This window comes from Passer montanus, unplaced genomic scaffold (assembly GCF_014805655.1).
Source record: "Passer montanus isolate IOZ18808 unplaced genomic scaffold, ASM1480565v1 scaffold45, whole genome shotgun sequence".
NCBI lineage: Eukaryota > Metazoa > Chordata > Aves > Passeriformes > Passeridae > Passer > Passer montanus.
Window position 1 is genome coordinate 925,550 of NW_024369373.1, and position 26,039 is coordinate 951,588.

A 26,039-nucleotide genomic window follows, 5' to 3' on the forward strand; every position below is an offset into this window, starting at 1 on the left:
AACAAAGGGAGCTTTTCCAGGAATCCTGACCTGTTATTTAAAAACCTAAATAAGAACTGTTTATATTGGAGCTCATATACTTTAAACTTGAAAAATTAGATGTATACAACACAAAACACAAATTGCAAGTAAATATAGCAATTGTGTGCCAATTGGGTTATTTATTTTTATAATAAATGTGAGGGGCTCTGCTATAAACTGAAAGAATCTGAGCTGTTCACTACAGGACTAAAAGATAAAATAACATGACATAGGTACAAGAGCAGAGGTACAAAGCTGTAAGTAAGCAGAGGAGATGGCAGAACTGCAAACAAAATCCACATCCTTCTACTGCCAAGCTATCTCCCAATCTATAAGATTGTATTTAGAACAGATAACATCAGTTCTAAGCAAACAAAATTGACCAAAAAAAAGAAGAATGTTTAGTTCAGTTGTCTATTGCATAAAGAACATGCCACCTGAAAGAGCAGACAGCAAAGAAATGTAAAATGAAAGATGAGGTAGCACAGATGCAGAATGAGATTATTTTCTAGTGAAGGCTAAAAGATGTTACTGAATTACTGCTAAAGTGCTTCAGAATGTATTGCTAGAGCAGCGACATTTGAACTGTGCTCACACACAATATTTCTGTTAACATCATTTAGCATTGTTGAAAATAAGGATAAAAGTAACAGGAAAAGTTTCTATTGTTTGTGTCTATCAATAACTTTTTACATTAACTCTTTTCTTCCCTATTTTTGCATCGTGCTCAATAAAGCTGTTAAGAGGACCTTTAGCATCCTCTTGTGGTCACAAAGCTGCTTTGTGAGCAGGCTCCAGTGCAACTCCTGGGAGTTTTGCTTCTTTTAACAAAGACTTGGGTTTGTTTACAGCAATTACATCCAACAGCACACAGGAACTAAAGAACTTACAGCTTACATCAAACACACAGGAACTAAAGAACTTTTACAAGTGTATCAGAAGAAAAACAGACTTACAACCATGAGAAAATTTTAAAATTTCAAAACCTGTTGGAAGGCTCATGTCATCATCCAGAAAACTTATTTCTTTTGGAGGGTACTGATTAGTGAAATGAGGAAATGGTTAGATATTTCTGTTGGTAAACAGAAAGCATTTTGCTGAAGTTCATTCACTGGGTTTTGTTATTACAATTACCTCTCAAATTTTTTGAACAATGTGATTCTTAACAAAGTAAATCCAGAATTTAAGGCAAGAGAAGCTCTGTGGATATGGTGTCCATGCTGAAGAGATAAAGGTGGTTACAAGTCAGGAACTGAACACTTGGCTTAAAGCCCTGAGAATATTGTCTCAGTCACTCTGATCTTTCCTCAAATCTGGACAATGCCTAAAAAAAAAAATCTCAGGACAACACTGCTGCATGACCCCAAACAAAAACATTTCTGTAAGAATGCAGTTTGAATGTACAAAAGGTTGCATTTCTGAAGTTTCTAAAACCCTCAGACCCTGGATGTCTCCACAATTCCTTGCTCTAGCATTCACTGACCTTTACAATGAGAATAAAATCATCTACTATACAACACTGGAATACCTTTCTTACAATCTGAATTTCATTTTATCATGAGGCAGAACTAGTAATGGTAAATTGCCATCTTCTTTATGAATTTGCTTTGTAAATTTGGATTTACAACCATGGTAGTGCCAACAATATCATCTGAGACAAATTAACTCTGAATAGTTCATGTTTGCCCACATGGTTTTTACATCTTATTTCCATCTTTGCTGCTGCACCATGAAATTTTCCTTGAGAAGGAATGCCCAAAGACTGCCACTGCATTTGCATCAAGTCCTCAACAGCAGAATTAGTTATTTTCCATGTTTTCCATATAAATTGTTACTAACATACACTGGGGAAAAAAACTTTGTCTCCTTCAGCTGCACCAGACACTTAGCAATTCCCTACAACTTCCAGTAATACATCTACCATTAGTTCTTTACATTGTTCTGTCATTTGGTTCCTGTTCTGGTGCCTTCCATACTTCCATTTATTGGATTCACTAATTTTAAATCATTCCAGATTTAGTCAGATTTTAAAAGTTTCTGTTCTTTGATTCATCTGAAATCCTGCCTGCTGTAACAGCACCCATAAAATCTGTTTACCTCCATCACCCACAGTGAAAACACTGCAAGAGAACACAATTCAGAAAATTGTTTCAGTTTCTCTCATTGCAATTTTAAGACTACTCATAGAATTGGTATTTTTCCAATCACTTATTTCCTTAGCTTATTTCCAACTTTATTTTATATATAAAATTAGAAATATAATGATTTATCTTTCTAGTAAATTTTAATATTTAATGATATTGAATATTAAAAGTTATTATAATTAATTATAGCCTGGCATTATTAATTACCAGGTTATAATGGTAGGGAACCAACTGTGAAATGTGGCAAGTAAAGCCTTGAAGACTCATATTTTTTACCAATATAATTTATGACCTTACTATCCCTTAGATATTAATTATTAAACTGTTCGTCCTAGCACCTAAATTAGCCTGTGGTACATAATTACTGCACTTGTCCCTTTCTACACACTCAAGTGCAGCACCTGCATAGCAGATATATCTTGGACACTTGCTAAAATTACCTCTCCTGTATTTGTTTCTCATCAAGATTAACATGAAATGTGTCTGTTCTATTCACTTTCTAGTCCTGATCATCTCCTCACCTCATGCAGCTTCTGTCTTTGAGGCTAAAGGAACCACAGATCTCTGCAGGTTGAATTAAGCAGCATTAAATTATCTTCAGGGTGCCTGTGAATCATTAACCTCTCTTGTAATAACTGCTGAAACTGAAGTACAAACCAACAATTTGTCCCTGGAAAAGCAACTTCTCGTGTGCTGAGCACCTGTTCTAAATAAAAACTGTGTAGAAGGGCCCCAGCACTCCAGCACTGGGTTGTTTGTTAATTTGATTTGTTAATTTTGCCTGTTAACTCAAGATACTTCAGGTGTAGAGTTAAGCTGTGTGCAGCACCCCTTGGTACTTGTGGTCAAACCTTCACTCCCACTGGCATGAGCTGAAGCTGCTGAATTCCCAGCAAATCCAGCAGGAGGATCTCGACTTAGCCACAGGGAAAACAAGGAACACACCTGATAAACACACAGACCCTCACACAGTGATGAGCACCGAGGCAGGAGATTTGAAATGAAATATCTACAGAACAGAGCCTGGAAAGCATGAACTGGAATTCTTGTAACACATTTTTGAGTGTGGGTGGATGAACAAAGCACTCAGGTATCTGTTTTCCAAACAGGACAGAGAACACTCGAGTACATATATAGAAAATAAAGAAAAATAACCTTTCTCCACAGAGCAGAGCACTGATCACATGGCATTCAGATCTCCAAGTAAACATTTTACACTGAAACCAGCAGTATCTGAATTACAGGAATTGCAGCAATAACTCCTATCTAAATCAGCTATAATGAGCAGATGAATTCCTTTTATCTATACTCAGATTATTCCTCTGCCCAAAGAGCAAGCTAACAGTGAAGGTGCAGAAGAAAACTGGGTAGAAGTTACATTTGTGTTTTACTATAGCGAAGACAGAAAAAAAAGCTCTGCTCCCACCTGGTGGCAAAAAATAGTACAGAAACAGTGAAAGTCTAGAAAGTTAACTTACAGCTTGGACAAGAGAAAAACCTTTTCCATTTATGGCAAGCAATCCTAGCTTTATGATGGTCACAAAATACCTTTAAGTTAAAAATCATTACCAAATGAAAGCTGGAGATTTTAAGACAACATTCTCCATATGGGTTCATACAGACTGTAATCACCTGCTTTTATATATATATGTTGTTTTAATACAGTGTTTGTGACACCTAAGTGGAATATACACTGAAATATAAATTATTCTGACAGCTTTCCTCTCAACAGACAATTCTGAGTAATGAAACCATTGCAGAGTAAGGAGGGGAGGAAAGGCAGCACTCAATTCTGGGCACCCTGAACATCATCTCCAGGTCAGCTTCTGTTCAGAGTGGAAACCTGACTTGAAGCTGTCACTTTCAAAACAGCATTGTACCTGTAAATTAGCTTGTAGCATAAACAGCAGGACTCTGCACAAAGCCATCTCACACACTGACCACTTCACAGATTTAAAATAATTACTTTGGTTCCAACACTGGTGACTCGGCGACACAAAATGCACCCAAGCTGGGAGAACTTCACCATTTCTGGCTGAATCTGCACAACCAGCCTCCAGCAGTTTCTAGCCCTTCCCATTAGGACCACAAATATGACAGGACCAAGAGTCAAAGCTTTTGTGTCACTCATTCCCTGTCCTGATGTCCCCTCTGGACAGCTCCTTAGCTAGCACTGGTTATGGATAAAGCAATACTGTTTATAATGGTTAAAATGGAAGGACAGACCCCTCAAGAAGCATATTAGTAAATATGACATTTCCTGAATTGAAATTTCTGAAGCAAGACCTATGTAGCCATTACACTTCCACTCTTGTTTGGTGCCCAGGAATTTCAGCCACTTTGGTATAAATACAGCAATACTCTTCTTGTCATGGAATACTACAGAAGTGTAAATACTGGATAATATAACACACCGTTTTCTGAACAAACCTAACATATTCTCCTTTTTGTAACAGCACACAGCCTATGTGAAACACAGATCACTTCCACAGACTGTCTGACACGTTGTTTGACAAGCAGCAATAGTTTCCCCGTATCTGGGATAATGACATGGCAATGCCTGGCTGGAATGTTTACTCAGGGGGATACAAACTGGCTAATTCCAATGACATCCTTCATGCAGTGTTTGAACAGTCAGCTCATTACCAGAGGAATGTTCTCTATCAATATTCCACACTCCTGTTTACAAGCAGAGCTAATACCCTTGCAGTGTAACATCCACTCGTGTGTATTAACTATACCTGCAATCTTTATGGCTACGGGATCCTCTGAAACTGGAACAGGTCCCTCTTTGACTTCAACCTGTTTTTCAGGGACCAGAGGAGATGTGGCAGGAGGGGTATACTTAGTCTCAACATAGACCACAGATGTGGAAGCAGAGGGCTTGGAATTGTGAAAAAGACTAGCCCACGACTTTGCAGGCTGATTAACAGGGACTGATCCTGCAAGCGGGACCGTTGCCTCAGTAGTAGGTGAAGCTTCCTCAGGCTTAGCTTGGTCTGAGTCAGTGCTTTCCACAGTGTGCAATTCTACCCCATTGGCAGCTGTGTCCTCACCAGAGGATTCAAGTGTTTGTCCATTAGTAACGCCAAGAGTTTCAGTAGTATCAGTACCAGCATAAGCCTGTACAACAGCTGTCCTTAGGGGGCTCTCTCTGACGGCCTCCGAGGGGAGGCAGAACTGTTCAGAATGAGCAAGGCGGCATACCTCGGGCTGCCCGGCAGTCCTGCCGGGGGCTGCGGCGCCGGGGCCGGGCTCGGCACACGCAGCTCCGGCCAGGAAGTCCACGGAGCTGGCGGGGCTGCTGCAAGTCCTCGGCGTGGCCAGGGAGGGGAGGTCTCCGGCCAGCTCCGTGTCCTCCGCGCTCAGGCTGTTGAGCCCCGCGGCCGAGGCGTGGCCGTTCACCAGCGCCTCCGGGGCAGCCACGCCGTCAGGGACATCTTCCAGGTAACTGTAGTATCCAGGGGGTCTTTTTTTCTTTTTCTTCCGCTCCCTCTGCCCAAGGCCCCCAGCCAAGGCGTCGTTTTCGGCGTTGGAGCCGCTGTCCAGAGCCAGGGTGGGGTCACTGAACTGGCAGTCAATGGAGTTGTAGTTTGTGTCGCTGAGAGCATCATCTGGGGTTTTCTGAGCAGGTGCACAGCTGAGAATGAATTCTGGAGCCTGAGGATTCAGAGTACTCGAAATACTGTAGTCGGTGTTATTTAGGACAGATGACTGGGTCTCGATAACTTCATTAACACCAAATTCAATTCTCTGATACTCTTCCCCTGGATAATAAAAAGCAGATCTCAGTTAGAGAATCACACGGAATCAGAAAGCTACAAAAGCAAGAAAAACACTCTCCTATTTACCTGTAACTCAGAAAACAAAGTATGCTGCCCCAAACAAAAGGAATTCTCATTCTCAACCATGATGACTTTCAAAAGATCATTTTCTTAAAGATAGCAGAGCACAATTCAGGTTTTCTTAACCACAGTTATGTAATTTCCAAATCACTGCAGAATCCTGCAAATAATCCCAATTAAATTCCCCTCATAAGAAAACTATTAAAGTCCAAGGTCTATAGGAATAATGTGTATTAAATTAATTACTGGATAATTGCCTATAAGATATGGTGTAATACTTAATTCCACACTTTTTTCAAGCCAGTCTGCTCCACTGACAATTACAAAATCCAAGCCTTTCTCTTTTTAACTTTTCCATATGTGAAGTTTGCTTTTGGAGGGGCTGGGTTTGGTTCTTCTGGTGTGATTTATAGCTGGGTAACATTTACCATAATCCTTAATAACTGAAAAATAAATTTATTAATTGCATAGAACACTGCAATTAAAGCTTTTGAGCCTCCAAGCTCATTTATATCTTCTTTAATTTTATCACAATTAAATGCATTACTATGTGAGAGTAATGATAAATATGAATCCAGGATTTTATGACATACAATACAACACATTCCTCAATATAAATCAGTGTTCATCTTGTATATAGGAGCTGTACTGAAAAGTTATGAATGGGTTTTTTCCTTTTATTGATTTATTTATTTGCCCTGGAATTAAATATTCTCATGGCAGGCTGCAGTATCACTAAATATTTTCAGTCACCAAGTTCTGCAATTTCCCAGAATTATTATTAAAAGGTATGTGTGCTAACACTGAATAATTCAGCTACAATTATTTCTGTAACTACTGAGTAAAGATATAAAATTAATGAAAGTTTCAGGAATTTTGAAGGTAAGCTGACATTTGAAAGCTCTGCAGGTCCTTATGATATGTATGCTACTGTTCCAAAGACATTACATTTTAATATTTTGTTTCCTCAACAACTGGGGCTCAAACACACATTTCCAATTTTTAAGACTTACTACAGAACCAAACAACATTAGGTATTAATTCCAAAGGAATTAAGTGGATACAGCACTAAACTTTAAAGATTTTGTGCAACTTGCATTATGCATGACAACAACAAAGACATATTTTCAAGTACATCACAGATTCACTAAAAATGAGGTGGATTTTTTTAAACACAACAAAAAGCAACCAACAGTTCCCAGAAAAGAAATTATTCACACACCTCAGGAAATAATCCTCTGGGAAAACAATTTAGTAGGAATATTTTGATATGTGACTGTCAATATAAAAGTTCTGCAGTTCTGGGTATTTTCTAGAAATATCTGCTAACAAATATTTTGGCTTTAAAAAATGTGAAAGGAACAAGAATCTGCATTTTTTAATATCAAATGAAGAGTAACAAACATACAATGTGTGTTGAGGTCTCACTTATCCATGCAATACCAACATATTATGATTTAATGAAGAAATTATAAAGATGTTAATTGCTTTTCTGCATTGATCTATTAATCTGACTAAATGAGAAGCAAACAGGTCATATATCAACTTCAACCTTGCTGCCAGTCAGACTAAAGGAGACTTTTTAGGAATAAAAATGAATAAAAATTCCACACACATCTGGTTTCTCCCTTAGAGAGTGAATTTCAAATTTCTAATTTCTAAATTTCTAATTTTTTCCCCCTCTCCCTGTGAGAAAGCATTTTTAACACCCTGTCTGCCATTCACCAACACTTCTGCCATCACTGATGAGCCATCAGCACCCAGAAGAGAGGGCTGAAGTTCCTTTTTTAAAAAATCATCAGCCTGGAGCCAGGGAGGGGCAGCTGTGCCCGATGGGCACTGGGAGAGCTCAGGCAGCACCTCCTGCTCCAGGGCTGGCAGTGCCACAGAGCCTGAGCTGGCTGTGACACACAGCCCCAAACTGCTTCATCTCAGTGCAAAGGCAAATTTTTGGGGGCTTCAAGGGATATAAATGCACAACAAAACCATTCCTCATTAGTTCAGCTGTCTATGGTTCTTTCTGCCCTTTGTTACAACAGCACAAAGCACAGGCAACAATTGGTAACACCCAATATTCCTCCAACCTTGAAACAAATGAATTACTGGGCACATTTCAAGTCCCTACCAGCTCAAATAATTCATGACTACTTCTTTTCCAAAAGCCAAGTTAAAGAAAACAGCAATTGCTTCAAAATAAAGAATGTGGTTTCCCTCCATGGGTGAGTCAAGTCTATCAGAGGCCAAGGTAAAAGCTGTCACCTCTGTACCCCTGTCCTGCTCCTCTGTCCCCAGCAGCTCACAGCACTTGTGTGACCCAGAGCTAACCCAGCAAAAAACATCATCTAAGGGAGCTTTTTTTCTAGTTTTGATGAATTTATCACTTTACACTAAACAATCACAAGAGCCCTCTCAGGGCTAGTGGGGAGCAGAAAACAGAACACATCCCTTACAGAACATCATAGGCTGAAACCTTGCCAAGAGCAGAACTGATGTTGTAGCATTGAACACACAAATTAGGAACTTACAGCTGAGTAATTGATCTTTGTACCTTACAGCAGGATTAAAATAATAAATACCAGCAGCCACTGTACAGTTAGTCTATGGAATGACTGGCAGAAGCTCATTTGCTGTAAGATTGTGTCAAGTTCATTTGAGAAAAATCAGACGTCATTTTTTTTCTTATTTGTTTTGACTTTCCACTTTGCTTCAGGGCATCTTTGTTTCAATCTAGTTCACAGCTCTGTTTCTAAATGGACTGAAACAGATCTCTGTGCCATGAACAACATGGCACACATATTGAAATAAGCACCAACAGATGCTCCAAGGACAGTCTGTGTACAACCCCAAAATCTGTGAGTGCACAGTACTAATTAGTGGGAACAGAGTTCTGCATATTAGAGCTTAAGCCATGATTTGATTACTCCTAGTAGGTGTTAACAGATATTCTGACTCTGTAATAAAGTTAAACACTGAAGAGAAGTACAGAAAAAAATGAAGACTATGGGGAATGGTGACATGGTAAGTGTGTGCCATCATATATAAATACAAATATTCTGCATAACCAAGCATTCCAGTTTAGTTTGCACAGCTTCCTATGCAGCCATCACAGTGATAATGTGCATGCACAGTACGGTGCAAGCTTGTTAAAGACATTTTTCAAGCAAAACCTAATTTGCTGTCATTACCTAATCTCAGGGCTGGGAGGGGGTCTCTCAAGGTCTAGGAATGATCTGAAAGACATTTGTACAAACCATCTTTCTGTATGGCTTGTGAACATTAAAATCCCAGTCTGAAAGAACAGAACTTACATCTAGTTAGACAAAGAAATAGATGACTGGATGCCCCTGTCACCAACAGACAATTCACACCATATGGTCTTTTTGAAGAACCTTTCCAACTCCTATTTAGAGCTACTCAGGGTCCTAAAGCTGGTCCTGTACTAAATAAAACTCCTGAATTGTCACAAGTGCTGCTGATCTGCTCTCAAATGAGACCTGTGGTTCTTCTTTCTGACTGCCTATCTTGTTTATCTGTAAAAGGAAGGCCCAAGTCTGTAAGCACAATGATCTAATGTGTAGTTTGGTCCTCTTTTGAGCACTTTAGAGAAATGTTCAGTCAGATACTTCCATGATTTTCTAAGGAGATCTGGAGTCATTTTCATATACATCTAAGTCTCAGCTTCTTTGCTCTCTGGTTCAGGGAATAAACAAAAAAACTAATTTACCTGCTGCTTAAAATTCTGTGGAAGTTTGGTTAAAACTATTTAGAGTGAGGATCCCTGGGCAGCTCCCACCTACCTGTGCACTTCTTGCAATTCAAAGTAAAGTCAGGTTTTAAGAGGGGTGGGTTGAGGCAGAGGAGACCTGTGAGTGTTACAGCTTTAAAAGGGAAACTCTGTAATTTATTTTTAAATCAAGTCACACTTTCATCAAGAGATTAAAAAAACCAAACCAGGATTCTCCAGAAAAACAGCCAAGCCAGGCAGAAATGAGAGTCAAAGGGAGCACAGACCAGAGCACTGCTTGCAGAGCAGTCTCGCTGTAAGTGTTAGGAAATACTCATGCTGTGGCTCTCCAGCCCCCCTCATTTTCACAGCCACATCCCACAGAGTTTCCACAGGACTCTGACTGTGTGACAACAAAGTGAAGGAGGAATAAGATGCCCACTGTAATTAGCTGAAGTTCAGTGCAGGATTTTCAAAACCTCTCACGGCTATCATTCAGTAAAGTTTAAAAATCCAACCTGCCTAATATATGCCTGTGTAGGTGCTGAGCAAGTTGTAACAATTGTATTTAAAGAGAGGTTACAATAAATCTCAGGAAAGTGTCACAACCTCGAAGTTAAAAAAAAAAAAATCTTGATTTCTTACCATCATGAAACTTACCTGTGGATTTAATACCACATGAAACTGTTTCATTGTATGGGGGGAGCTGTACAAAAAAGAAATGAAACTTATTTAAAGGCAAAGCAAATCTATGAACACTTCATATCAGTTTCATATGAAACATCCAAATCCTTTAAAAATAACATCATAGCTGAGATTTGATTTTCGGAGGATGCCTTGAACTCTTGCTGCTATATTTACCAAATCCCACACTGCAGCTCCAGGCGTCCTTGCAGATTACCACAAGTACTGAGAGATAAAGATTATCTTGGTTACACACTGCAGGCTCCCCAGCCTCTCAAACAATTCACCTCCCAGCATCTTTCTTCATCACCTCATTTCAGGATGAGGAACATATTCTCTTTTTAGACAAAAGCTGCAGACAAACCAAATTGGGACAGGATGAAACAAACCTCTGCACAGCCAACAATCACACCTAAACCTTCTGACTCTCAACCTGCTCCAGGGTGGTCCTTGGAATGTTTCAGCTAAGGTGGATCCTTGAACACACTGTGAATAACTCTTGTATAAACTGCCATCATTTCAGGGATTCAGGGCTGCCAGAACCCTTGCCATGGTGTAAGCACAGGTGGGCAATTCCTAACCCCCCTCACCTGCCCCTAAACCTCCTGGGCAGCTGAAAGCTTCTCCTGAGCCTGCAGAACTGGCAGCCACTGCCACTGCATTCCAGCAGCTCCTGGAGAACATGGAACTGGTTCTGCAGTGGGAGGCACAACACTGAGGGGACAGAGCAGCTTTACAGTGCTACTCTAAATAACTGCAATGGTGTAACAAATAAAAGACTTCTTTATTGAAGGTTTCAATTCCCTAAGCTACAGATACTCACATATCACCTTTTTAATGCACTGGAGACACTAGTGCATCAGAAACAGCAAGGAAGATATTCCTGAAATTCCACTGCAAAAATATATTTAAAAAACCACACACTGTAAATCCATATATGAATCTCAATACATCTTAATATATCATCTTTTCAAACCAAAAATGAGAATCAATGGGTCAAACTCCATATTAATTTTGAACACAGGTTCAATGTAATTTTACTTAGAGCCAAAAAATTACTCTAAATGTCTATAACAGTTTATGATACACCTTGCAATTTTTGTTTTTATCCAAAGCAAAGACCTTCAGAGAATAAGATTTTTAAAAAGTAGTCAGCCTCTTGGTCTCCAACATGTCAGATTAATCAACAGCACTTCTGCAAAGCTGACTTGTTCCATACTCTGGGGTCACGTGAACCATCTCAGCCAATACGTATGACACAGAACATGTGTCAAAAATATCACATGTAAAAGGGACATTTTAGACAACAGAATCACAAGGCTGGAAGAGACTTTCAAGATCGAGTCCAGCCCAGCCCCAACACCTCAACTAAACCCTGGCACCCAGTGCCACATCCAGGCTTTGTTAAACACACCCAGGGATGGGACTGCACCACCTCCCCGGGCAGAGAATTCCAGAACTTTATCACTCTTCCTGCAAAAATCTTTTCCCTAACACCCAACCTATATTTCCCTTTAGTTTTAACTACTCCCTTGCCAGAGTCCCCCATTGGGTCTGTGGTTAAGGGACCTCAGAGGGGCAGCAGCACACGTGGGGACTGTCCCCAGCACGAAGTGTGTCAAACATCACTGCAGCATTATCATCTCTGGCTCGTCCTTCTTGGATTTCACCCTGCCTTTTTCAGACCAATTTTTTACACCAATTAGTGTAAAACTAATAAGCATCATTTTTATTTCATCATCCAGGTAATTAAAACATTGAAGTGAACCAGATCAAGGACAAACTTAAGGAACATTGTTCAACAGCTCTTTATTTTGACAGCTAACCAGTAAGTGGCACACTGAGAAAATGAAGTCACACTGGTTCTGGTGCTGCTGAACATACTTTGAGAACAGCTTTGCACAAGTTATGACATTTTCATCATCCCCAAAGTAAGTGTTGAAAAAGTTGATGGGGGCACTTCAGGTGACATTACATGGGATGAAAATGTCCCACTGCTGTGACTGCAATTATGGTGGGAGAACAGCAGGATCATCAGAGCTAACAGGAATTACCTAAAGATCTCTTGTGCTTCCCACAGGCCAGACAGCTTTCTCCCAAAAAAGAAGAAATGCTCTTTTTCCTTTCTGAACTTCCCTCACTCCCCACCCCACCCCATTCCCCTTGTGCCCTTTCATTGTTCTGCAGTTTACTACACTAATTATCCCTGGAAAATTAAGCTACAGGAAAGTAAGTCACATTAACAATGGTTTGTAAACTGTGACAAAAGGATTTCCCCATCTACAGCTCGAGTGTTTGTTTCCTTTATGTTGAGAGGGCAGGATGGAAGCACGACTGAAATGTCTGAATGGAAATGTCTGGAGGAAATACATGGAAATGGACCCAGAGGAAAATTATTTTTCAAGTCTGGAGATGAGGACAATGGGCTAAAACTCCTCCCTATAAAGGAAAATGGTTTCATGATTTTCTACCGAGAACTACAGAGAATAAGAGCCTACAATACCATGTGAGTGTGTAATGAACTCCAACACACAAAGACAACTGTTCCCACTCTGTGGCTCTCTCTGTCACTAATTAGTTCATTATTAATGCATTTCTCAGACCTCACACACAGCCTTCTCTGTGAGCACAGAACTCTGTCAGCAGTGCTCTACCTGGCAAAAAATATTAACAATCCCTGTGCTTCAAAAGCCTCCCAAGACTTAGAAGCCCACTTTACAACCAAGAACTCTGCTGGGAAAGTTCTCAGTATCCACCTCTTTAAAAAAACCATCAAAACAGAGGTACAGGGCTGGAAAATTCATCATCAACCTCCAACCACTACTGTCAGCTAGTCCAGCTCTGAAAGATGACAAGCAGAAAGTGGAATCATTCATTTATGTCTAAAAATTTACTTTATATCCACATACATGGAAAGAAGACGACTGAATAAAATTTTCAGTTTGTAAATTAGCAAGCCAAGTGAATGACAAATATTTGTACTGTTGTATTTCAAATTCACACAGAGATGGAGCTTTCAAATGTTATTTCTAAAACAAGTTTAAAGTAGATCTTACCTCAACAGAGCATCGTGGAGTCACAAAGAACTGATTAAATTCATCAGGGCTGAACTCCCCAAAAATATACTAAAAACAAAAGAGAAGGATCTTTGTTAAAGAACTATTTATATTCAATGCAATTCATAAATTCATATCAAAATCCATTAGGTACTAGAATTCAAAAAGACCCATGTGCTGGGAGTCAGAAACTCTATCATGCATCCCAACTCCCTCTTGGTCCTTCCTACATCTTTAAGAAAGAACTTTAAGCTCTGAAACTGTAAGCAAAGCATTTTCCTTCCAATTCCCACTGGAGATGATCACAAACTGCTCCTCACCCTGTGAGCAGTTTAAAACCACGTTTGGGGTGCAGCTGCATCAGTTCATGCAAGCCCCAGGCAAAGGCTGGTTTGCCTTCTGAACCCACCCCTCTCCACATGAGAAAAAAACAAGAATTACTTCTCCAGAGCTGTGCTAAACTGAGGAGTTACACAAGACAAAGTGTACCTGACAACACAAAGAAATCAAACTGCTCAGGTGTAGGAAAACACACAAAAATCATCAATGTGTTATTCCTGCGCCTGAAACTCCCCATAACAAACCTAAGATAAAACATCTTTCCCCAACATTATCTTCCTGCAGCTTTTCAGATACTTTGCATCTAGATACTCTGGAAAAAAGTACCTAACAAGACCACAAAGAAAACTACACTAATGAGAAATTTAATTTACAGCAAACAAAAGATTCCAAATAAAAAGGCCTCAGCTGTTGGCATTTCACAGCACCTGGAAGTTTCCATAAACTTCCACTCCAGCTGGAGTGGAATAATATAATTGACTGAATAACACCCAAACATTCAGGACAGAGATAGCAGGACAGAAAGAAGTTAAACAAGGAGCTGCATAAACTGACAAAATAGACAAAGAGGACTGAAAAACACCACTCTTGGCATAAAAGCAGGTCAGTCTGGCCCAGTGCAGCACAGCCCCCACTGCAATTAATCTCCGTGTTCTCCCAGGGCCATTCTGGACAATTCTCTGCTCTCCTCCAGCCTCCCACCAGAAAAGCTTTTTCAGCAGTGTTGAGTCTTGCTCACGGTAAATCCTCAGCTTGGCTCTATCGAGACACAACAAACCAGAGTGGGAGCTGAGCCAGAGAAAAGAATTCCTAAATCTGGGAAATCCTCTCTTCTGAAGTGCACGCTGCTGCCACACGCTGCACACACAATAACCCAATCACAGGATTTTATTCCAGACTTTAGGTGGTTTATTCCAATGGAACTTGCTGTTTACATGACTCACAGCCATCTACATCCATAAATCCCAAAGCTCACTGAAAGCCAAATTCCACAGCAATTACAAACCATCGTTTTCTTACACAAAAAGTGATTTATACACACACCACTTTCACGAGTGGCAGAGTGTGCACATTTTAATGGCATTCAGGTTTTTTAAAAACCTAGTAATGTAATCTGGTTTAGACTACAAACAACTCAAACAGCCAAAACAGACTGGAACATCTGTGATTCAAAGGGTGAAACACAGTTAAACATTTAATGCTTCAAAAACTCTTCCCTCAGCCAACTGCTGCCCACCAAGGGAGAATCCAAAGCCCACACCCAAGAGATCCCTAAACTGTACCCGAGTGCCTTCACAGCTCCTGGCACAGGACTCAGGCTTGGTTCATACTTTCAGTATATAAGCAAGGCATTTTTATTCAGCACATATGAGCTAGAATTTATCATAATCTAAAAACAAACCTAAGAAAATCACTTAGACTCATCACTAAAATTATGTTTTAGGATATATTTTTGATGCTGTCATGCAACAGAACAAAACAATCATCTCAAGTGCAGTCTCTTAAAAGTTACATAAATCCAACCCTAATTTCTCCATCTAATAATATAATACAGTCATTTCATTAACCAGCATTTTTAAGCAAAGTATCTCAGGCCTGGTACTTCTTTCTGAGCTTCTTTTTTAATGAGGAAACACAAGACAAAAATTGAACAAAGTGATCATTAATACTGTATTAATTAACTGTTTTAATGGTGTATTCATATAGAGAAATTTGTGTCTATGCGACTCTTCCTGTGGAATTTAAAAGAGGATTTTAAATATTTACCAACATCTCATCCAAGTCAGACTAAAGCTTAAAAACCCACCCTATTTGGGCTTGAAATAAACAGAAATTGATCTGATTTGGTTTTATTTACCAATGCTTCACACCAGCATTGTCACCAGCTGAAAGACCCATGCAGGATAACTGAAATAATGTTTCCAAATAAACCTTATATAAACATTAAACCTGCCCAGTTTAACCAACCTCCTCTGCCTCCAGTCAGCCTCATCTCTCCAGAAATAACTTCTGCAAGCTGGACAGGATTTTCTACCCTTTTTCATACACAACTACGCACTTGAGTGAAAAAGAACCGTGATATCACATCCCTTGGCAAGTATAACAACCCCTACCAAAAAAAGACAGGATTCAGAGGGGGGAAAATGTATTTCAAGCAGTTTGAAAGATGCTGTAATTCCCTGCCTGCTGTCCATCCATCCATCCCAAGGAATCAGTGTACCTGGCACTCTACAAGCTACCTGTGTAAGAAATTACTTGTTTAGTTTTAAAACAGCATCAGCATTGCTGCAGTGCTTACCCCGTACCATTAATTCAAATTTTGAATTTTTTACAGCATCTTAAATGCCCAAGTAAGAAGAAATTTTAAGCGAGAGCAGACTAAGATCTCATAAAAAGTAGCACACCCTTACAAGAATAACCTCATTATCAGCATGAGCTTTTGGGGTCCTAGCTTATTTGTACCCTCAAAATTACTCCACCTAACTTCAGAAGTCTCAAAGTTGCCTTCCTTTCCAAACTGACAAAATCTAAGGCTTGGAACATCAAACATTTAATTAAAGTACTTACACAAGCTACTCACCATCAGCATTAATTTCTCCCCCACTCCATAAATAACATTTTAACACATGCCAGAGATACATCAGCACATGTTAAAAGCTTGGCCAAACTCGTTTCAAATGGTTTCAATTCCAATTTTAGTATTTTCAAGCGTGTAAGAAACACACCCATTACACCTGCATCAGACTGATGCTTTAATGCCATTTAATGCTTTAATGGGGCAGCTAACGTGCCCTGTGCTGTCCCAGTCTCTGGTCCTGAACGTCACAACACTTCAAGGTCCTGGCTGGGGATAACAGTGGGAGGCAGACACAGACAGCTCAGGGTCAGCCCTGGAGCAGGTGAGAGATTGTGCTGTGCTGGAGATAAGCTGCTTGTGCTGCCCCATCACTGCTGTGCCAAAGCAGCAGCACCTCTCACCTGCACCAAGAACTGCACAGCCCCGAGTGCAGGTCGGGCCCTGCACTGAGCACCGAGCTCAGCTGGCCCAGGCAGCAACAGCCAGGCCTGTTCCCATCAGTGGCACCAACTCGGGGGGGCTGGCAACATCAAAACCCAAAATATTTAAAAATATCACCTGTGAAAAGCTGAGGTTTAATTAATAGCTCTACACAGATTTTAAGACCCAAAAAAAACATCTCTAACACTCTTTAGCATTCAATTCCTGATTTCAAAAACTGATTTATAGCCTCAGACAAAAATGCAGCTGCTTGAAAATCATGTTAAACAGCAGTCAATGGTGTCAGCATTCACTCGCAGGAGCACATGGGTAAAGTTTAGGAGTTCCACTCTTACACCAAGACTGAATGTGGAACATAACAACAACACTGGGAGAAAGTTCTGAAAATTTCCAACTGTAACAATATCCCCAGACTTACTTTTAAAGATACCTAATCCCTAAGAGGCTTAATTCAGTCCCATCTGGCCTCCCTCTCCTTTCAAAGCCTCTCCACAGCCTCTCTCAGAGCTGTCTGTCTGTCCTGGCTCCTGGGAAGGAATCTCTGGTGCTTTTGGGAGCAGGAATTTCAGTGCTCCCTCTCCCTGGCTGACTGAACTCTGCAGAGCCACCACTGAGCCTGCACTGAGTGTGCCCAAGGGTCCCTCAGCCCGGGAACTTCATTTCTGCCACAGGTTAAAAGCAGTATCAAAACAGTATCAAACAGATCCCAGTGACCTTCCACTTGCAACTGTATAAAAAACCAGCTGGGAAATGAAAACCTCCTCTGGGGGGAGGCAGGGCTGTGTGGGAACAATGGGGCTCTGTGGAATTCCTGCAAAGAGGGGATGATAGAAACACAGGACAGCTCTACCTCTGCTGCCTTTCCAATTCCCCATCAAAGCTACCAAACTTCTCCTCTGGGACGGACAAACAACTCTAAACCCAAAACATACTGCTGGATCTATTGCATTCTGCAATTCTCAGCAGTAACCCAATCTGACCATTTACAGAAATGTACAGTGTTAAAAAACACACTGAACTGCCCATGATTTAACTAATGTGAGCAAACATTCACCAACATAACAGAATGCTTTGCTTACACTGCACAATCAAGTATTTATGCATTTCTTAAAAGTGTAGCATTTTTGAAATATTTTTTTCTATAATACAAGTTAGGAACACTGAATGGATGAGACTATTAAAGCTGGAACAGTGTTTCCAGCTCACTCCTGAGCCTCTGGCACCAATTTCCATGCTCAGTCTGACATGCTGCAAGGAATCAAGTTGCCTGTTATTGAATCCCTGCCTCCCAACATTAATTCTCTTCAGAAAAATACTCATGTTAAACACCTTCCTTAGAGCAAATCCCAAATCCTGCTGATTGTCAGTCGCTGGTGTTTCCAGTCACAACAAAACTGGAATCAGTTTCTAACCTAATCTCTTCAATGTGATTACAGCAGTGTAACATCCAGCTGCACTCCAGGAGATTCTACAGCACTTGGAACAAATCATTTCATCAATAACATTCCCTTTACATCTTCAAGGTATTATCTACAGCTAGATTTTAACATAAATTACAAAAAAAATGAATTACACAAACAAATCTATCCAGGAAGATTTATTTTCTACCACTCAGGAATGAAAGTAATATATTTGGGTAACAACTGATCACCAGGCAACATCTCAACTATGCAGATAAAAACAGCAGCAACAAAACTAATTCCAAGGAGGGGGGGAAAGACCCCAAAGGGTAAAATAGCTGACCTGCAGCTCTGCCCATGCTGACTGGTTTTTGCTGTGGTGCCCTAACCACCTGAAAAAGGAATGCTAATGTTAGCCCACTGCCTGTAATGAAATCTCCACTGGTGCTCCTGCCTAGCAGCACGAAGGCTGTCCTGGAGGAATAAAAGGAGGGTGAGTACGTGTTCCACAGCTGCTTGTCCTAGAAAAATAGGTAGAAATAGCACTGCTGCTGCATCATCATCCTGGGATCACCTGTGCTACAAGAAAGCTGGGGAAATGAAGTGTCAACTTTGGCTTTCAAAAAGCATTAACGCGGCTTTCATCTACCACCCAACAGCTTCAGATCTTCACTCAAATTAGTTTAAGCTGCAAATACTCCCACTTCAACTGCTTTTCCATAAAAGAGTTAAAAATACAGCTTTTACAGCTGGATTATTCCTTGCCACCACTAAATATCTCAGCAGAAGGCCAAACAAGTCAAACTAGTTCACAATTGAACTGAAATGATGAAACAGCTGATGTACACCCAAAGCTGTACTTATATATACATTATATATATAATCTTGGCCACCAAGTTACTCCTCCAAAGTGGATTTACTCTTACAGCTCTGTGTTAGGCTGCAGCAGAGCAGGAAAAGGAAACATTCACAGAATTGTGTTTTCTGGCAAGGAAAAAAGGGCACATGCATATGACTGCACTTGGGGTTTATTAGCAGAGAAAACACTGTGCCATTAGTCATCCCTGCAGCAAACAAGGCTTTGCTTCCTCACCCTTTACTTCTCTCCCAATTTCTCAAGGGTTTTTATGGAAAATGTAGGAAAAAGCAGCCTTCCCACAGGTTGTCCTTTCCTCTGAGCTGAAATTCATCAAGTCTTACTACACACATGATTACTTAACTGGAGACAGGGTTCTACAAACTAACAAATCTCAAGAAACTTATTGCTGAAATGCTTAAAAAAGCATGGACAAAATTGTGAAACTGAAAAACAGGTTTGCTGTTTGGGCTTTTTATTGATTTTAAATTTGCACCCAGAATCCCATAACCAGGAGCTATGAAAACCACTGGCCATGTATTTACAGCTGTACCACAACCTCAACAGCATTCCAGGCAAAGCATATGTCAATAGAAAAAAATAAAGTCAACTTTTATAAACACGAACGTATGTAAATGAAGGCACACTTGAAGGTGGAGCAGTTGCATATTAAAACTTTTAACAGCTGAAAATGCAACAAATCACAAGCAAACTCTCAGTGAAGCTGCCAGTCCTTTATCATTAGCCTGCAGCTCAAAACTAGAACATTAACACGTCTCCATAGTGCCTGCAGAAAGATCAGAGCTAGGTAAATGTAGGTCACCTAAGCCCATGAGTCAGTGCAACTCCTGCCCACCATTTAAGCTATCAAAGGTTTTGTCATGCACTGTATTTTTGAGCCTTTCATATTTTTTTTCTCCCCAATTCACTGTTTTTTTGGGATGCTATTATAGAATTCTTATACTGAAGAAAGTTACAGATTTTCTACACGTTTCACATTAAATAATCTGATAGGTTTTATTCCTTCATAAAAAGAAAAAAAAAGAATTATCATCCTCAAAAAGTCATTTTCTGGTCAGAGGAAAAGGCAGATCTCTGGCTTTTGTGACTGTCACATTACTGGAAGGACGGGTTTCATGACCAAATGACCCCTTTACAGCCTGATGTAATTAAGGGAGCACAATGTGGATCTCAGCAGTTTATCCTGAATATTGTAACTCAAATACTCAAAAGCAGAGCAGGTTGTACTTTTTTTATCAATTATATAACGTACTTCAAATCAAAGCAACAAACTGAACAATAACCATAGAAAATGCTGCCAAAAGACCAGCCAATTTCTTACACCCAAACAAGTTCTGTTTATGCATGCTCCTCATTCTATTTCAAATAATGAGGTGCCTGTTGGCAATCCTCTATTTCAAACAGCAGCTGCCACAAAGTGCATCCAGCCCAAGGAAGTTGTCTAAAAAGTGGTCAGTGTAGTGAGCAGGGGAGAGAAAAAGGGAGTGCAAGAATAAAGAGCAACCCATGCCACACAGACACCACTGCATTTCTGAGTGAGCTGTTCCAAAAAGACTCCTTATCTTCCCATGTCCAGGACTGCACCAGCAGAAAACCTCTGCTGCTTCACATTTCAGATTTGCCCCAGCTGATAGATTTGTGTTCCAGAACACAACAAAGCAAAAGCCCACCCAAACAGGCGTGATCTTATTTTGTAATTAATGACAGTATAAGGAGAGCAGTGCAACTGCAGCACTCGTACAAGACCACAGAGCAACGACCCCTGACAGGGGAACTGTACCCACATTTTATACACAACGTTTAATCTGCATCCTGTGGCACACCGTGGAATATTCGTGATGAGCAAACACCTTCCCTGCACCTTCCCCAGCACCCAAGGCAGGAACACACATTATAAACAAGAGCTGCCATGAAGAGCAGGCATTTGGGGACTACAGCAGCAATACCTGCAAAGTGCATTCCAGGCAAGAGAGAGGGAGGCAACTGAATTGTGAGAGGTGATTACATCAACTCTTGGCTCTTTGGAGAGCAAAAGAAGGAATTTCTGACACCTTTCCACCACCACTACAAACCCACAGAACATCTGCCTGTGATAAAGAGAAGTAGTAACATTTTCCTATCTGTTTTCTTGTTATGCTAAAACTAAATACAAGCCAAACAAAAATACTTTCCTATCACAATCTCCAAGCTGGCAGTCCTCACACATATCAAATGAAAAAGAAATACTTCCCAAACGGGGAGATTGGTCCTTCCTCAGTTCTGAATTCAAGCACAGTGGTTGGTAAAAAACCTCTGGCCAAGGCTCTATCTCTTCACACCCTCTAAAAGTTTGGAAACACCAGCTCCAGGCTGGCTGCTCATAACTCAGCAAACACATTTACTTCAAGCTCTGCAGGCTCCTCTTGCACTGAACTAGCTATTGAGTCTATGTGCAAATTGGAAACTCTCCCTATAATGAAGAACAAAAATAATTAAGACTTGCATTATTCTGTTTACCACTGCATGATAAGCTCTGAGGAGAGAGAAGCTGGAACACGAAGTTCCTCAAGAACACAGCCAGTTTAACTACTCTTTTATTACAGGTGGAGCAGGCAAAACAATCCCTCAGTAATTTTAACTAATATTTCCCAGCAGAAAACCCTTAGTGCTGGCCCTTTTTTTTTTTCTCTGCCAAACTAAAATCGTTAGAGCTGCAACCTTCAGTGCCAGATACCTTCAGTGGGATGAAATTCTAAGAACACAGTGATAAAATCAGTTCTGCATCTGGAGAACACTGCTTGGGCCACATTACATAGCAAAGTGCTTTGGAACACCTCACAGCTGTCCACTCAAGTTCCAGGCACGCTCCATAAATCCACCTTTTTCTGTGGTTTACAAAATCTTTATTTAGCAGCTAAGATCCTGAAGGATTGTTTTCCACAAGCTTCTCTCAGTTCCTCAAGGTGGAAAAGCAGCCCGTGCATCTTCCCTGCCATCCCCAGAGCCTGCAGCAGCCAGCAGCCAGCACATTCCTGCCCTGGGCAGGCAGGATGCTCCGCGCTGCCGGAACCAAGCCCGGCTTTCCTGGAATGGCTTCCAGCTCAGCAACTGCAGCGCTGCTTGGCACTGCCCTGCCACTGCAAAGCCTTTCTTCTCTTCTTACTGTGTCTGAGTTTACCTCACAGGCTGCTTTCATCCTTCAAATCCATGGTTTAAAGAAGTAAAACCAACAGATCTAGACTTGGATGAGGCTATTAAAGAGAAAAAAATCAGAAGTAGAGCTTTAGGAGTAAAAAGTGCAAGAATGTGACTTTTGAGAAATGAAACAGATTAAACATGGGCACACTGTAAGTAGTTCAAAAATATTACAACTGCTTGATGAGGCCAAGGATGATGAACAAGAGTTAGGTGAAGAGCTGACAGAGGACCTGAAGTTATTGGTAAAGACAGCAAAGGAGAAAAAAAGAAATTGAGAATGGGTTTTGTGCCTGCCAGACCACTCTCCCTTCCAAAACCTGAACTATCACCCAAAACTTTGGAGTCACATAACCCCTCTGCTGTTGTGAGGAATCTCTTGAATCCAGTTCCAGCAGTTTATCTCACAGTCCCTCTCTTGTGAGCTGCTCCATGTGCCTGGCAGCAGGTGCCCTCTCCATGCAGGTGAAGGTGCCAACCTTGCAGATACAGCAGCCAATATTCAGGACGGCACCTTGTTATTTTAAATATGGAAATTACACTAAAATTTATGCTGCTAAAATACAGCAATCAAAAGCAAAGCTGTAAAATTCAGACTGCTTGTACCTTCATTAGATTCTTACTAGTTTGTGTATGTTTGATATTTTCTTTGCTTATTTCCACTACTCTCAACGTCACAGACAACAAATACCTCAAAAGATCCAAACAGACCCATCCAAGAGAACCATTCCACCCTGGGCAGTGGGGAGATTGCTGCTCCTGTTTGTTAAGCCATCTGGAAAATACTGTGGAATATAAAGAAAATTGGGAAAAGAATGCATAGCCTCTGAATTACTGCAGCCAAACACTGTGGAAAACTAAAATCTCTCTAACAGCCCCATAGCAAACGAGTCACCCACACAATGCTTTTCACAAGCAATTACTCAGAGCAGGATTTAGGATGGCTAAGATTAGGTGAGGCAGAAATTAGCTATCTGGACTCCATCCTGACCAGGAACACAGATTAACACTTTTGGAAAGCAGCTAAGCCCACCTGCCCAGGACTCATATGCCTCTTTTGATGGTCTAACTTCACACCTCAACCATAAATCTTTGAAGAGCTGAATGCTTAAAACATTTTGCTGGATTGACAATCTTATCTCTTCTCCACAGGCTGAATGATCAACAAGGTGATTACAGTCAAATTGAGAAAAAATTATCCAGATGATTTTTTATTTATTTTTTCCACTAGTGGAAGGAGTGTTAAGGAACTGAGGAGCCAGTGTCAAGCAGAATATACAAGTGGCCAGGAACAAGGAAGAATGAGACTTTCCCCTCTGCAAGTTGTGACCTGCCAAAAATGGGTTATCTCATAAAGAAACAGACAAAAATAAACCAGAGAATATGTGAAAAACACAATGGTTGGTAAATGACTCATGGGGATCACAGAAACGAAACACAACTACCACTACAGAATAAAGGCTCCAATATTTAAAGTTCTGTATCAGCTGAGTTTGAGTTCCAGCTCTGCTGAGGTTCTTGTGTTTTCTCCTGAAGGAACTCCAGCCCCTTCCAGGACTGCAGCAGATGACACACATGGATGTGGGATGTGCCATGAGGACACCACGCCATGTTCTGATTCCCAGAACATTCTCAGCCATCCACCTCCATCAGCCCAACACCTGGCAGGTGCAAACCTGCAAGGATCTGGCAAAGCCTGCGACAGCAACTTTGTATTTTGAAGGGGTTTGCAAGTTAAAATGAAAATTGGGACACCACACATATGCCACCGCCTCCTGAGACAGTTTCAGAGCTTAAGTATCTGCAAAACAATTTTATGTAGATGCAACATAGCTGTTAAAACAAATGCACAGATTAATACACTGCTGCCACCAAGCCCCAAACAGCAAGCAGACTAAACTCTCACATTTTTAAGTGACAGCATTAAAAATTGGGTATGAGTAAGGCAGTCTGTATACTGCAAGAAAAAAAAAGAAGTCTTAAAATGGTCAAAGCTCATTTCAAAAGATTACCCCTGATAATGCTGCTACTTTATGTCTTTCCTTGTACAACATCTTCTGTCAGCATTCAGAATTCTTTTGCACATATGAATGAACAGAATGCACAAAACAGCACTCCAGATATTTCCCAGCACATTTACAGTCTCAAAGATATTGAAATTCTTTTGCTTTCTGAAGGTAAGAAAGTGATTAAACCAGAATATCCTGACAAACCGATGAAGCCCCCAGTGCTCAGAGAGCAGAGCACTCACAGCTCCCTGTGCACCCTCCATGCAGGCAGTTGAGTCACCACTTCCTTGGCCGGCTCACCCAGGCAGCTCAGGAGGGAATGTGGACACCAGCAGGAGCACAGGCAGCTCTGCTCTGGCCTTCAGCTGCCTCCGTGCAGGGACAGAGGCAGGAGCAGCTCTGTCTGCAGCGTCCCTGCTCTCACCCACAGCTCCACCAGCCCATCTGCAGCTCCAGCACCTCCTGCTCTCCTCTCCCTCATCCATCCATCCATGGCTTGGGAGACCGCACAGGAGTTCCATCAAATTGTCATCTGGCCCAATGCAGGCAAGGCTGAGCAAGGATGATGAAACCAGACCCTCAATCCTGACACTTCTGCACACCCTGAACCTGGGAGACTTTCCACTTTCAAACAACAGCAACTTAGAAGAACACGCTTCTCATGGGTTTGTTCATTACCTCCGTTGGTCCCAAATCTAATTAAGAGATCTTGCAAATCATAATGACATTCGGTAAAGCAATGAATTACACAATTGTTCAAAATTGCTGTTTTGCAAATAAGGCAGAAAACACAAACTGAACTAGAAAATACAAACTGATTTAAGTTTCACATTAGTGGTGTCTGCCATTATCAAATATTACTGGCTACTCAGTAAACACTCTGGATGTGCTGGACACTCAGACCTGCCAATAAGCAGTTGTTCACTAATTATAAGCATTTTTTTATTTCAAACTATCACAAAATAAATAAATTTAGAGCACACACACTTAAAATTGGTTTGTATACCAAATGGCTAAAAAGCACCTTTGCTCTTAGCTTCTCTCTTTCCTAACTATAAAAATCCATGCGAAATTCAGACCAATTTTGAAGTCACACCACCAGGAAAACACAGAGGCTGCACAGCTCAGCCCCACTGGAGCACTGCTGAGCCCTGGTACCCACCACTGCCAGCAGCACACAGCCAAGGGCAAAAATGTGCACAGCTGCCCTCCCACAGCACTGCAGGCTCCACGCTGATGAGAACTTGGGGAAATCTCTATTTCAAGGATGTGATCACATCAAATCAGAAAATCATACCAGCCTTCATGTGACAACCATTAGTGCCAAGTGTAATACACCTCCATTGCCCTTACTCTCTCCAAATCAGGAAACTCAGCTCTGGCAACACCTGGAACACCACGGCAGCATCTGCCACCTGCACCCACAGCAACAGCAATGACCACCAAAACTCAGGGACCACCACAACCCTGCACTATGTCTGGAATATGGTGAAGTTCAAGAGACTGAGACCACAAACCTGTTGACAGGAACAAATTCAACAGCTTTATTTCTTCTGCTCTGAAAGCTGACTGCTCCTCTTTCACACTTCTGACTCTGCTGCACTTTCTGTCACTTGCAATGCCAGGATGACAATTTCATGTATCTCATTCCTGCCTGCTCTGAAAGCACACTAACTGCATAAACTCTTTTTTCATTGTTGCTGTTCCAAGTTCTGTTAGGGAGTTCTCACTATGTGTGATGAAATGT

At 41.0% G+C, this 26,039-nt stretch overlaps 1 protein-coding gene across 1 annotated transcript in view; it reads right to left on the bottom strand.

The window, feature by feature from the left end:
- Positions 1 to 26,039, bottom strand: part of USP10 (ubiquitin specific peptidase 10) — a 46,195-nt gene that overhangs the window by 13,969 nt on the left and 6,187 nt on the right. The window contains exons 2-4 of the mRNA XM_039721222.1: positions 13,475 to 13,543; positions 10,395 to 10,440; positions 4,907 to 5,932 (exon numbers count right to left, since the gene is read on the bottom strand). Of these exons, the coding sequence (XP_039577156.1) occupies positions 4,907 to 5,932; positions 10,395 to 10,440; positions 13,475 to 13,543 (1,141 nt within the window). The remainder of the gene's footprint in view (positions 1 to 4,906; positions 5,933 to 10,394; positions 10,441 to 13,474; positions 13,544 to 26,039) is intronic.